This window comes from Ahaetulla prasina, chromosome 3 (genome assembly GCF_028640845.1).
Source record: "Ahaetulla prasina isolate Xishuangbanna chromosome 3, ASM2864084v1, whole genome shotgun sequence".
NCBI lineage: Eukaryota > Metazoa > Chordata > Lepidosauria > Squamata > Colubridae > Ahaetulla > Ahaetulla prasina.
This window is the reverse complement of record NC_080541.1, coordinates 59168865-59184461: the sequence shown is the minus strand read 5'-3', so window position 1 is coordinate 59184461 and position 15597 is coordinate 59168865. Positions and strand designations below refer to the sequence as shown.

Genomic DNA, 15597 nt, shown 5'->3' with positions numbered 1-15597 from the left:
TTATTATACATCCTTCGCAGTGAGATGGGTGGCAAGCAAATTTAACAAAAGTGCAAGGACTAACATAATGATTAAGTATCTTCTTGTTAAATCCAAACTACTAGAGTTTTATTATTTATTTATTTATTTTTGTATTCTGTTCTAACTGGAGCATTTATCAGCATAATAATAGAATAGAATAGAATTTTATTGGCCAAGTGTGATTGGACACACAAGGAATTTATCTTGGTGCATATGCTGTCAGTGTACGTAAAAGAAAAGATACGTTCATCAAGGTACAACATTTACAACACAATTGATGGTCAATATATAAATATAAATCATAAGGATTGCCAGCAACAAGTTATAGTCATACAGTCATAAGTGGAAAGAGATTGGTGATGGGAACTATGAAACGATTAATAGTAGTGCAGATTCAGTAAATAGTCTGACAGTGTTGAGGGAATTATTTGTTTAGCAGAGTGATGGCCTTCGGGAAAAAACTGTTCTTGTGTCTAGTTGTTCTGGTGTGCAGTGCTCTATAGCATCGTTTTGAGGGTAGGAGTTGAAACAGTTTATGTCCAGGATGTGAGGGATCTGCAAATATTTTCACGGCCCTCTTCTTGATTCGTGCAGTATACAGGTCCTCAGTGGAAGGCAGGTTGGTAGCAATTATTTTTTCTGCAGTTCTAATAAGTGTTAGCTAAATCATTTCAGTGATTTTTTTTGTTAGCGCAAAATTTAAAGAATGTAATATTTGCAGTTCACCACCTGAAGTGCATATTTAAAAAGCCAAACATTCTGATTCCTTTTGATTTATTTGCATACTTACCCTGGTCTTCCATCACTTAGTCCCCTCCAATGGATGCAGACTGCTACAGTCAACAGCACAAGTTGTCCTTGATTGGAGTTGGAAGGAATATTTAGTCTAGACTGGGAATTGAACAAACATGCCAGAAAAAAGTAAAAAAAAGTAAAAACACTACTGCCACCCCACCTCTGATACTGTTTCCAAAACAACTTATATGGATCTATCCATGAATATACTGGACTCCAAATTCAACTCAATAGCGAAGTTAATTCAGAAGTATTTACTGGAAGCTATTAAGTGGAAGATACTTTTAAATAGGTTTGACAAATTTCTGAAAATTGATTGTTTCAAGTTAGTTAGACAAAATTCTCTTCAATTAGCACTTGGCATCCAGGAAATACTTTATTATCACATGAACATTACATTTAATTTATTTGTTTTTATCCCACCTTTATTATTTTTATAAATAACTCTAATGTCTAAGGCAGAACTAGAATGTGTGGTCTCTGTTTCTAACCTGGTGCCTTAACCACTAGACCAACAACAGATAACAACTCTAATTCAACAATAAACCACTTTAAGTAAGGTTCATGACAGAGTCTTTAACTTCTTACTGCAGAAGAGCAGTAACAGCATCACTTGGGTCACCAGGGATGGAAATACAGAATTTGATATTGTCAGCGTACTGCAGCTACCTCAATCCATGGTGATGGATGATCTCACTCAGCAGCTTCTGCAGATATTAAAAGGAGTGGAGAGAATATCGAGCCCTGTCGTATGCCACAAAATAGTGGCTGATGGCTAAACTTTTCTCTCCCTATTAACATGACTGGGACCGGCCATAGAGAAAGGAGCTGAGCCAGTGAAAAACCATGCCGCCCAGCCCTAGCCTCTATAGCTGATTCAAAGGATACCATGGTTGATGGTAAGGAAGACTGCTGAGAGGTCTAGGAGAGTGAGAATGGTTGCACTATCTCCATGCCGCTCTTGCCAGAGATCATCAACAAGAGCAACCAATGCCTCTATGACTTCTTTCAGATGAACTTAGGAAAGGCTAGCTTTATGAATGGCTGTGTGCAGGGGAAGGGAAAACCCAGAACTGGTAATCAAAGCACCCAGGAAATAATATATCCTTAAATTTCTGCAGAACTCCTAGTTTCAACAGCAGCACATTCCTTGCCAGCCAACCCACAGTTGAACTTGAGCTGGAAATAAATGGACTCAGTGATTAATACTATCTGTAGGGCTGACCACCAAAACCATGTGTGGAAGTGGCTACAATATGATACAAATTCTCATATACTGCCTATGCTTGTTCTTTAGAAATGATGCTGTACATAAAATAGCAAACAGCAAAAAATTAGAGGTTTTGAGGCAAAATATATGCATTTACATGTACAATTTGTTTATACAAACAGTACTAACAAGTTAGTAGATTTCACCAGTGCATAATACTGTTTCAAGCATTATGGCTATTGCTTTTTATTGAATGTCAAGGTGTAATAATGTTACAAAAAACCTAACACGGGTTTTGGGTACCACAGTGTATTTTCATTTTTTTTAAAGTGTCTTGAGATAAAGTGCACATCTAATCCCCATTCTTTTGATTCTCCTAAAGCAGAAGGTACATGTATTAAAATTTCATGAGTTAAAGCTAAAATCCTGGGAGATGGCATAAATCGTAGCTTTAAATATCCAGCTTTGGCATATACGTGGTTTTAATCTGCATTTGGTGTTCAGCCATTGAAGAGGGACTCTTTCAAAAGAGTTTTCTAAATGTATGAGAGCTACAAATTTATGCAATAATATGTGAAGTGCTTTATTGGCATTAGACCCAGATCCATAAAAAAGGCACTATGGCAGCAGTTCAGTCAATCAGTCTCAGAACTGGTATCTTTTTGTGTCTGTCTTATGTCAATAAACAATGGCTGTATCTAAGAGGCTAAATGCTTTATTCATAATGCATACTTATATTTACTGCAGTATTTGTAATTGGAGTATCTGGAATGACAGGAATCAGAGACCAAAGCATTCCCTACCATTCTTTCTCATTTTCAAAAATTTACAATCACAAGGACACAAGTAAAAGATCTCTTACTTTGGGAACTCCCTGGGGTTTTAAACTACTGTACTATGTTTTCTGGCCACAAACATGATTATTATCTGATGAATAGTACTTTGGAAACTGTCTCAAAATGGTTCAAGCAAGCAGTTTTCCTTAAATCACCCCATTTTTTTCAAAAGATCAGTAATATCTGTTGGTAAATATTTCTGGGAGGAAAAAATATTTCATGATTTAAAATGTTTTGAATCGATTTGAAATGAATGCAATATATGAGTGATAATTTACAACTTATGTTACTATTCACAAGGAATCTACAAAGAGTTGGTCACTGCTACTATACCTACAAACCAATCACTGAACTATATCCGACTTGCTCCTTTCACTTTCCTAATCATGAGTCATGTTGCTCTTCAGAGTAGCAATTTTTACTTTGTATACTTAAAATCTGTTTGGCCATCTGTAAAAGCAGCTAATATATTTAAAATAGCTCTGAAACATGTATTGCATTTGTCCATCACTTCAGGATATTGAGATTTCTCTCACATCAGATGAAGTCACTATAAATTGTATTATATGTAGTCTAGAGAAGAAGATGATGTCTATCATTCAATGAGATCATTAAACAATTAACATATGGAATATATATTCTGCTAGAACATCTCACTTCACCTAAAGAAGAAAGCCAAAGTGATGAAATCTCCAGCTCAAACTCTTACCAGCTTCTAGGTTTTCTATAAGAGGGTGTGATGGCTCAATTATTAAACACACAGAGGATGTCAGCTGGAAAGCTGACAGTCTGGATTTGAGACCTAAGTACTGTGTGACAGAGTGAACTGCCATCCTTGCCCCAGCTGCTGCCCCCTTAGCAGTTTGAAAGCATGCAAATGTGAGTAGATAAATAGGTACCACTTTGGTGGGAAAATAACAGTGTTCCATATGCCTAGGGCTATAGTCATGCTGGCCACATGACCACGGAAATGTCTTTGGACAACGCTGGCTCCCTCGGCTAAGAAATGAAGATAAGTGCCCCCTAGAGTCGGACACAACTGGACAGGAGAAATCTTTACCTTTATGTTTTCTATGGAAATAAATGTATTTCACTAAAAATAAAAAAAACCCCAGCATATTGTTTTGATTTGCACTTCTCTCAAGATGAATGAATCAAAGGCATCTGTGGTCCTAGGGATGTTTAACTTCTTTCAACCCAATTCAGTTTCTGATTACATTCTGAATGTACAAGCAGAATAGAAACTAAATTCCATTTAAATAACCCCCCTCTCCTGATGATAGTGTGAGTGTAACAATGCAAACATTATTAATATGCATTACATTACTTGATCTGTTCTAGTGCTATGAAGCCAGCTTGTACATCAAGATGTTGCAAGCTGTGTATGCGAAATTATGTTTTTATCTTTCTATATACACAGATGGATATTGTTTTATGGCAAGATATATAATGCATCTCTAGTTAAGATTCATAATAAGTATTTTGTCTTAATTCCTGTACCAACTTGACAATATCATTATGAAGATAGTGAGGAAAGCCCCACCCCCTCCTAGAGAATGAAATATTTTGGGGAATATTAAAAGAGTTGGAATATTATATTTCCCCAAAGGAAAAATGGAAAAACATGTTTTAGAGGCAGAAAGCAGCCACCAGTCTTTCTTAATAGCCTACAGCGGATGCCCATTAAGAAATCCTGGGCCAAGCCTATTCACAAACAATGCACCTCCATCTCCAGTGTTGGGATTAAAATTTACATCCTTCCCCCACCCAGATTCTAACGACAGGACCTGATTTTTTAGGACATAAAAGGATAAACCCACCACCATTGGAATAGCAAAAGATATCAGGCTTACTACATTACACAATCCCTGCAGCATTTCAGAAACTGTACAGAAACACTTGCACTCATCAAGCCAATTTTTATTTATTTATTTTATATATGTAGGTATCATACAAAAAGATTATATAGTAAATAAACACATATATGGGTAAATATAAGGAGGTATAAGCATATATATAGGAAGAAGAAAAGAAAAAACAATAGGACAGGAACGGTAGGCACGTTTGTGCACTTATGCACGCCCCTTATTGTCCTCTTAGGAATGGGGTGAGGTCAATAGTAGGAAGTTTTTGGATAAAACTTTTAGGATTATGGGAAGAAACCACAGAGTCAGGTAAAGTATTCCAAGCACTGATGATTCTGTTACAGAAGTCATATTTTCTGCAATCTAATTTAAAGCAGTTGACATTAAGTTTAAATCTATTAGTTGCTCTAGTATTATTGCAATTAAAGCTGAAGTAGTCTTTAACAGGAAGGACATTACAATAGATGATTCTGTGAGTTAAGCTTAGGTCTTGTCGAAGGCGACGGAGTTTCAAGTTTTCTAAGCCTAGGATTTCAAGTCTGGTGGGATAGGGTATTTTATTGTTTTCAGAGGAATGGAGAACTCTTCTTGTAAAATATTTCTGGACACGTTCAATTGTATTGATGTCAGAGATGTGGTGAGGGTTCCAAACTGGCGAGCTGTATTCTAGAATTGGTCTAGCAAATGTTTTATATACTCTGGTTAGTAGTATGGTGTTTTTGGAAAAGAAGCTACGCAAAATTAGGTTTACAACTCTTAGAGCTTTTTTGCTATGTAGTTACAGTGGGCTTTGGCACTTAGATCATTTGACATGAAAACTCCAAGGTCTTTGACGGGATGGGGGTCGTCTGTAAGGTAATGTCCATCTAGTATGTATTTAGTTTTTGGGTTCTTTTTTCCTATATGTAAGACTGAGCATTTGCTGGTTGAAATTTGGAGCTGCCAATTTTTAGACCAAGCTGATAGATGATCAAGGTCATTTTGAATGATAGAAGTATTGTCTGTGGTGTTAAATAGTTTGACATCATCAGCAAAGAGAACACAATTACTTGAGATGTGGTCACAGAGATCATTAATGTATAGTATATTGGTCAGCTGTCCCAGAACTGCACACTGTGGTTCTGTTCATCAATAAACTTTCTTTCCAATCAGTCTCCATTTTATCTCCAGTGCCTTTCTCCCAGCTTGGAACTGAACCAGATGGATTTTTCTTCCTCCAATTGTTAGGCAGTACAATTTAGTTGCATTACACCATGGTGTTAAATAACACAAGAGAGAATCTTCCTTTAGCTTATTTGTAAAGCAAGGTTCTCCTCCCTACTATTTAAATAGACTGAATACATAGCAATTAAACACAGTTTTAGATCACTGCATGACATTTACGACACCGAATAGCATGAAAATGTCATTTATTATCATCTCAATGCTTTATGGTATGTTTCCTTTTACAGTTTCCTTATTCAAGAAATTTTAAAGTTGCTTCTGGAGAGAAATCAGAATTACAGAAAGAGTAGAGTGCCCCACCAGAGATCAAAAACAACATTCCTCATGTTGGGGCCTTAGGAATTCTGAAACTGTTGCTCCCAATACCTTTTAAAGTTGGCATGAAACTGCAATCAATAGTGAACATAGAAAAGTAATTAGAATGGCTCATGAACAGGGGATTCTCATGCTGCAATAGAACAATGAATGAAATATATATTGGGAGGGTTTATTCCTACAGAAAGTCTGTTTTTAAAAACTTCCTGTTTTTGTTGTGGTTCAGTTACTTTTGATTTTTTTGTATGGACATTATGTTGAAAGGATTACCTGTCATCAATATAGTAACTGCTTTTCTGAGTTCTTGTAAATTTATTTTCACAGTAACAATACACTATCTGGTTGTTTCATTTTCTACTGTCCTCTTTTTGCTTTTAATTTTTTATCTCATCTTCACATTGTTTCCAATATTTTCAAAAGCGTTAGCTTTTATATTAGTATTCCCTCTGTCCCAGTAAGCAGTTTGGGTTTGTTTCATCTGGTACTGAAGTATTTGTTCGTCTCATGGTCTAAGGTATTCTCAACAATTTTCTCCAACAGCAAAATTCATTTTTAGCCAACTTTCACAGTCATATGATCCAAGATGGCGCCACCGAAGGCTGCCTCAGTGAAATGCTCTCCCATTGAGGACCTGTATACTGCACGAATCAAAAAGAGGGCTGTGAAAATATTTAGACCCCTCACATCCTGGACATAAACTGTTTCAACTCCTACCCTCAAAACGACGCTATAGAGCACTGCACACCAGAACAACTAGACACAAGAACAGTTTTTCCCCGAATGCCATCACTCTGCTAAACAAATAATTCCCTCAACACTGTCAAACTATTTACTAAATCTGCACTACTATTAATCTTCTCATCGTTCCCATCACCAATCTCTTTCCACTTATGACTGTATGACTGTAACTTTGTTGCTGGTAATCCTTATGATTTATATTGATATTGATTGTTTCTTGATTACTTATTTGTAGCCTATGACTATCATTAAGTGTTAAGTGTTGTACCTTGATGAAGGTATCTTTTCTTTTATGTATATTGAGAGCATATGCACCAAGACAAATTCCTTCTGTGTCCAATCACACTTGGCCAATAAAAAAATCTATTCTATTCTATTCTATATTCCTATTTGGAAAACCAGATTTCTATCCATGTTATGTTCCTTAATGTAATCAAGTTATCTGAGGAAATGCTTAATTCCTCCCCACTCTTTTAACCTCAGCCCATACCACTCCATAGCATGCAACTGGTAATGGGGCAAAACACCCAGAGCTGACTAAGGAGATAACTGTATGCTATGGACAACTCTTCTCAGTTTAGCATGTGCCAAATTTAATCAGAAGTACTATGCTGAAATGTACTTGCTTGACTCTCTGTCAAGATATAGTATAGGTATCTCTGATGATGAAGCATCTCGAGGCAGATGGCACCATAATCTAGTACAATAACCATATTTCAATATCAGAGCCTAAGGACCTTCCCCAAAATACCCTAAGGAATTTTGATGTATGACAAAAGAACCACAGTTTCGGGGAAAAAAGGAAGTCCAGTTGCCTTTTGAAAAAACACCGTTGGGACAACCATGACCTGGATGACTGAGAATTCCATAGACAGAGGCCTATTTGTAACACAGCAAAAATGTTCCTTTACATGTCATGTTTGTAACGATATATCCGAGCGGACGGCATCCTTGAACTCATGCCAAGCCCGGTGCCACCTACCAACTCTCTATAATCAAGAGATCGTGACTCAAAGGAAGCTTTTTTTTTTCCCCGAGAAGCTCCTCCCCCTGGCCGCTGTCACACCCACTCATTAAACAGTGTCGCCAGACGTCGCCTCGAAGTGCAGCAGTGGGTAGGGCGAGTAACGTGGCCTTCCCCCCCCTCCCCACAGTCACGTGTGATTTCCCTCGTCCCCCTCCCTCCCACTCCGCGCTGCCCTGTTGCCGTTTGAGCTGTTCGCCCAACAGGAGGGGGAGGAGCGAGAATTTCCGCAGCGATCTCGTGCGTCACTGCTGTTTCTCCCTCTTGCCCGCCCTCCCTCCGCCTCCATCATCCCCCCCCCTCATCCCAGCGAGTCCCGCGCTGGCTGCCTGGCCAGCCCATTCAGTTCATTTAACCGCCGCCGCCGCCGCCAACGGTCGCTGGCAGCTGCTCCTTGCGTCTTTCCCGGTTCCATCCGGTTGAGAGGGAGAAAAAGGTAAGGAATGAATGAGGAGGTCCCGCTGCCCCCGGACGGGAAGGCAACCTTGGGTCAGATGGCCGGTGTAGCTGAGCGGGACTCGAGGGGCCGCATCGTTTCTTTTCCATTTCTCCCCGCCGCTCCGGGTCCTGTCCTCTCCCGTCCTCCATCCTTCCTTCCTTTTCCTTATTGGCTGCCTCTTGGTCCCTTTCCTGTGCCGTGAGCCTGGATAGCTCACCCAGACGACCGTGAAGCCCTAATTTAAATGTGTTCGTGTTGCTTCGGTCCTTTACGTGTATTCTTGCCCCGCAGAAGTCATCCCGAGACCCCCCCAGGGCAAGCGTTGGTTTTACGAAGCCCGAGCAGAAGACGAAGGCTCGGGTGGGATTTTTCCGATGGGAATGGGGAGGGGGGGATTCTCCCCTCATCAGCACGGATGATGTTACCTAGTTTGGGTAATGAAACGTCTGCAAGGAAACAAGCGACCTCGGAGAGCACCAAGGACCCCTCTAGTCAACCCTAAACTACCAATATTCTCCTTTACTGATGCTCCCTTATTGATTCTCCTCTCTCCTTTAGCCAACTGGGAAAACTGGTACTTGCTAAGTGCCTGATTCCGAGGGCAGCATCATCATAACCATAATAATAATAATAATGATGATGATGATGATGGCTTTTTGATTTGTAGCAACCTTTCAAACCGGATTATTTAAGTCCCTCAATACAGTTATTGCATTTTTAGGGTTTGTTATGTTTGTTGCTTTCATTGTTGTCACTCTGGCTTTGCCCCCCCCCCCAACTTCTGGATAGCTCAGTCTTTCATTAAAACAATGATAATAGAGCTTCTTGTGCTTGAGAACAGTTTATATTTCATTGTGGTAGTTGGGCTTAAAATTCTCAGGTAAATTTGGAAATGTAGAATTGGGAAAATATCTAACTAGAAAGTTTTATAAGACCAACCGGCTAAGAAATTTATTGAGATTGGAGTAGTTTTTGTAAGATATTTCTAGAACATTTAAGAAGCTTGCATTGGATTAATATAAAGTCTGAAAGTGGTAGACTAATATTTAAAATAGATCATAATGTCTACCTTCTAGTAGGGACCATCATACAGCAAATGTATGCTATAGTTAGGCCATATCTTTGGATACTTTTTCAAGCTTCATTCCAATTACCAAAAAATGTAAATGTTTGGCAAATTCAAGCATTAATTATCTATAATTGTATTTGTTGTCAGTAACCATAATTTTTCTCTATAGAATTTCTCAGTATTGTTTTCAGACTTCATTACTATATTGTTAAGTAAAACCTGTTCCAGTACAGATTTTAAAAAAATGAATTTCAGGATTTAGACAGACTTTGACAGGGAGCTGTGTGGTGACCTAGTGGTGGAGCATCTCTCCTCACAATCAGGAGGCTGGAAGTTCAGTTCTAGAGGAGCAGATATTTCTCTCTCTGGGCGCAAAGAAAAGTATCTGTTGCAAACTCAGCGTAGGCATCAGGAAGGGCATCCAGCCAGTAAATGCTCAGCTCCATTCAGTCACCTTGATTCCATCCCAATGCAAGGGGATTACAGGGTCATTAAAAAAAAAAGACTGGACTTTTGCAATCTTGTTATCCTGGAGAAACCCCTGAAACAGATCTCAGGGTACTCCTGCATTAAAAAAATTATCTTCAGTTCACACTGTTAATGTGATTTGTGAACTGAATTGTGGCATGTAAAAATTTCCACGATTGCAGTTACTAGCATTGAGCAAAATTAAAACACAATGTTTTTCCATCACAATCTTGTGAATTGTGACCACTCATGAAACCCTCATCAGTCGTGATCATGTCAAAGAAGGAATGTAACATATGATTTACTACATTGTCAGTCAGCTGTTTTTGATAAATTATATTTCTTTCATAAATCAAAAATATTTTATAAGTACTGTATGGGCACCCATTAACTGATTAATATTCAGTGTTTGATTTTTTTTTAAAAAAAATCAAAGCTTTTCCTGCTATTTTAAAATAAGAATCCATTTGGCATGAGATATAAAATCTTTTCCTTTCCACTAAAGCTCAAATATTTTGTACTGCCTTTAGTGCTAGAAATACCATAAGAATCTTATTATAGTGGTGCTTACTAACCATTTGTTCAGTGACTTTTTGAAAGAGATAGCAGCACTGAACAAATGATACTTATGCCTTCAGCAGTCTCAGTCAGCCACTGCCACTCTTTGGTCTGTACTTTAGTTTCAGTGGCATTGGGGCTTCCACTGAAGAGTACTACCTCAATCCAGTGCAAAGCACCAGCCACCTCCGCTGGCCTTGCTGTGCGTAAATGACCTTTGCCTATATGAGGCAGTTGCTGGCCATGTCAGGCCTACTCCTCAAGCTAATCAAGTTTTCAAAATTGTGTGCATCCTAGCGATGCTTTGGAAGGTTTCTGAGAAGGCCTCATGTAATTTGTAGAATGGTGGGCATGGCGTCTCGTGAGGTTTCAGAAGTTCTTAGAAGTCTTCCAAAGCATCACGAAAACAACACACTTGATTTGAAGAATGGTCTACATTGCCTTGGGAAGAAAGCCTGGAATGGCCAGCAGCTGTGTTACATGGAGCCAGGGCTGGTGCTCCTCAGTGGGAAGAAGACAGGGAAGTTTATTTGGGATGGCAGAAACATGGAATGCAGGACAATGAGGATGGCTGGGGCTTTGCAGAGGTAGCTGGCTGCAGAGCAGGTCTTGAGGTGGCACTCCTCAATGGACCAGTGGTGCTGGGGCTGAAATAGAAACTTGGGGTACCAGTGGCTGCCTAAGACTGCTGAAATCTTTGGACCAACCCCAGGGACACTACCATTGCTACCACTGCCAATGAGTGCTGCTGGGCAGGGCAACCAAAATAGCAGACATGGGGGAGAGATTAGTGAGTGGGAGGAGTTCAAGAAAATAGAATAGAATAGAATAGAATTTTATTGGCCAAGTGTGAATGGACACACAAGGAATTTGTCTTGGTGCATATGCTCTCAGTGTACATAAAAGAAAAGATACGTTCATCAAGGTACAACATTTACAACACAATTGATGATCAATATATCAATATAAATCATAAGGATTGCCAGCAACAAGTTATAGTCATACAGTCATAAGTGGAAAGAGATTGGTGATGGGAGCTATGAAACGATTAATAGTAGTGCAGATTCAGTAAATAGTAAAATACAGTGTCTTTATCAAGGCTTGAGGCTTGGAAGAGACCAAGCCAGGACTGTCTTGCATCAGAGTGAATCCTTGCCTAATATCTGCTGGGATTCGGTTAATAATAACAACGGGACTGCTGAGATTTCTGTCACTAAGCAATGTAGACATGTGATGTGCTTTACAACCATATTGCTTAGCAGCAGAACTTCAGGTCCCAGTTATTGTCATAACTCAAGTACTACTTTATTCCATATGGCCTTGATTTAATTTATGGATAAAAAAGCAACTATATTATTATTTTAAAACTATAAGAAAAGTAGTATTTTCCTTTCTTTTATTTTCTTTCCCCTTTCTCTTCATTTCTGTTTTTTGTTTTTTTACTGCTTTGTTCATCTAGTTTTTGTGATTAATAATGATACATAGTGATTTGGTTGGCAACTGTTACTATTTGTATTGCTTTAATTATTATTTTTTATTGATTTAATAATTAATGAGAGCCAGTTTAGTATAGTGGTTAACACATCAGGTTAGAAATCAGGAGATTATGAGTTTCAGTTTCACTTTATGTACAAATCCAGTTCGGTGACCTTAGCCGAGTCACTTTCTCTCAGTTCTAGGAAGGAGACAATGGCAAACCACTTCAGAAATACCTTTCCAAGAAAATTGCAGGGCAATTTCAAAAAATCAGATGATTAAATGGAAGATGATAATAATAATAATAATAATAACAACAGCAACAACAACAACAACCTAGGATGCTGGCAGCAACCCATATCAACCATCAGTGCCAGTCAGTGATATTTGTGATACATTTTTAAATGTTCAGTTGACTGAGTTTCATATTTAATGAAGAGATAATAATAACAATAATAATTAATATTATTAATATTATTAATAATTAATAATGGTACCATGTCCAAGAATTTTACAAAACACATCAAGAAATTGCAGCTTCCTGCAACACCAGCGGAATTGCAAAAAACCTGCGCTACTTGGAACATCGTATATCTTAAGAAGGTACTTGGTTGATATCTAGGACACTGGCAGCAACCCGTAACAATCATTAGCACCAGTCAATGGTATTTGTGACACATTTTTAAATGTCCAGTTGACTGAGTTTCATGTTTAATGAATAATAATAATAATAATAATAATAATAATAATAATAATAATAATAATTGATACCCGTTGTCATTGGGGCACTTGGTTCCATGTCCAAGAATTTTATAAGATACATCAACAAATTGCAGCTTCCTGCAAGAACACCAGCAGAACTGCAAAAAACTGTGGTACTTGGAACATCGTACATCTTAAGAAGGTACTTGGTTGATACCTAGGACGCTGGCAGCAACCAGTATCAACCATTAGCACCAGTCAATGGTATATGTGGTACCTTTTTGAATGTTCAGTTGACTGAGTTTCATGTTGATTATCATGATGATGATGATAATAATAATAATGCTTTAACATTTTAAAGAAAGATAATGAGATTGAATAAAGCATTGTTTCATTATGTTAATACACTGAAGCTTGATTTCTTTGAAATATTTAAATGTGTTTCTTCTTCAGTAATTAAAAAGGTACATATTCTCTTCAGTCAAGCCAGGTTTTGTTTTATATATATATATTTGGGAGCAATAATGAAATATATTGTCACCACTTTTTTCATTTATAATACAAGTGTCTGTTTTAATTTACTTCAAGGGAATTGAGATTATTTGGGAGAAAAAGTAGCCCGGGTATCAATATTTGTGGCCACATTTGTACATATAGCTGTAGACAGCTGCAATATATTGGATTGGATATAGCAGCACATGTGCTTAGTTAGGTAAAAAATAATTAAGGTAATACTACGATATAATGAGAGCACTACTACCAAGACAGTGGCACATTTGAGAGAATAGAAAGGCAGTTTATGGACATACATTCTCTTTAGGGAATATTTTTGTGAGTTTATCTTATAATGACCTTGCTTCCAAGAGTCTAAGCTTGTTCCCAGTATCTTCCTTCCAGCTTTATGTACATTCCTTGATCTTGTTTTATGGCTGAGCTGATAGAGTTCATGGTTTGTAAGTCCCTGGGTAGGTTATAAGGAAAGGGGATGTTTTTTGTTTTTGTTATCCTAACTGCAGCACATTTTTCTCCTTTATAATATTATAGCATAATTATATAATATATATAATAATATTATATAATAGTATCAGGTAAGACCAATGTTCCTTTTTTAAAAAAATCTTGAATAATAGATATGTTGTGAAAGCATAGAACAACTTATCATGTACTTCAATATTGTATGCCTTTAAATATTAACTAACGGGGGGGGGGGGATTTTTTTTGGCCATGCTGTGACTTCCATTTGTTTTTAGCTATCACTGAAATAAAGCTTTAAGAAAACCTTGGTGAGAGCAGAGTCTGGGATATGGGGGATGAATGCTGAGAATCTGGATTCTGCATTTGGTGGTAGTGGAGTTGAAAGAGGCGGGTTATTTGAGTGGTGGTGGTTGCATTTAGGATGGCATGGTGACTGCAAAATCATCCATATTGCGAAGAGAACAGCCAGTAAATTGTTGGAGTAAATTGTTGGTAAATTGTTGACTGAAAATAAGAGATGCTGCTGATTAGGGAAGAGAAGAAGAGGTTAGTAAGAGAACACTTTCCTCTAAGCCAGTGGTTCTCAACCATTTCTTTACCATGGACCCTTCACCATTAAAGATCCTCTTTAAATACCTTTTGTGGTCACGGATCACCAAGACTTAACTCAAGATTTAAATCATAACATTTCTTCAAGCCCTCACAGACCCTCTGTGATGACATTGTGGCCCCGCAGGGTTCCGTGGACCACAGATTGAGAATCACTGTTCTTAGCAGACTACAAGAATGACAGCATAAGTGGAGTTGAGGACTTCGAAAAAGTTTCATTAAATTAGGATTGTGATGGGTCTGTACTGGAGGCTACATGTTAGATCTGATATCATGTAAAATAGAACCAGTTTGGTCTCGTGATTAAGGCACCAGGCTAGGAACCAGGAGATTGTGAGTTCTAATACCACCATAAGCAAGAATGCCAACTGAGTGACTTTGGGCCAGTCACTTTCTTAGCCACAGAGTCAGACTCAGTTGAAAAGTCAGTCAGTCAATTCCTTTAGTGACCAAATGAATATTTAATATTAAGTCCTTTAGTCGATCCTTGCCTAAAAAAAATGTACAATAATGATTATACACCTGTGAATATTAAGGATAAATGTAACCCATGCATGAGCAGAGTACAGTGATCATCTACAGTTTCCTAAGTTTATAAACTGTTAATTTTGAGTTTCTACCTGAATAAGGTACACATAACATACCGTATGTTTTATGTCACTGTAATTTTTGATTTGTTTAGACCCTATGCATGTATTTACCAAGATTATTTTGCAATTCATTATAATAAATGGGCTTGAACTTTAATCTCATAAGATTTTTCAAAATTCTTAAATAATTGAAAGTGTATTTTTGACCTTTTTCACAGTATAAATTACTTCTTTTACTTTAGTATCTTTCACATATAACTACAGACCACAATTATCAGATGGATTATAAATTAAAATTTATGATAACATGATTGTGCATGTGTTTTTTTAATTTAAAGTACTTTGTATTTGGAATAATATTTTCAATCAATATTTCTTTTTAGCTTTAAAATATGAATTATGTTGGACAGCTTGCTGGACTTCTGGTTACTATGAAGGAGTTGTATAAAGGCATTAATCAAGCTACACTTTCAGGATGTATTGATGTAATTGTAGTTCGGCAGCAAGATGGTACCTACCTATGTTCACCATTCCATGTCCGGTTTGGAAAACTTGGTGTCTTGCGTTCAAAAGAGAAAGTGGTGAGTACCATGAATGTCAGAGACTAGGAAAATAAATACCTTTCTTTTTTGCCAGTTGTAGGTACAATGTAAATTATGCTGTTATTGGGGTACATCATTTTT

General features: G+C 37.7%; 1 protein-coding gene across 2 annotated transcripts in view; it reads left to right on the top strand.

Annotated features, from left to right (window-relative positions):
- The first annotated feature begins 8339 nt into the window (after positions 1-8339).
- LPIN2 (lipin 2) overlaps positions 8340-15597 on the top strand; it is a 38911-nt gene continuing 31653 nt past the window's right edge. Inside the window, exons 1-2 of one of the 2 annotated variants that reach the window (XM_058177445.1) lie at positions 8340-8464; positions 15298-15495. In XM_058177445.1, coding sequence (XP_058033428.1) covers positions 15307-15495 — 189 coding nt within the window. In that variant the 5' untranslated portion in view covers positions 8340-8464; positions 15298-15306. Of the gene's footprint in view, positions 8465-11409; positions 12415-15297; positions 15496-15597 lie in introns of those variants that run through there. The other variant, XM_058177444.1, reaches the window with a different exon arrangement.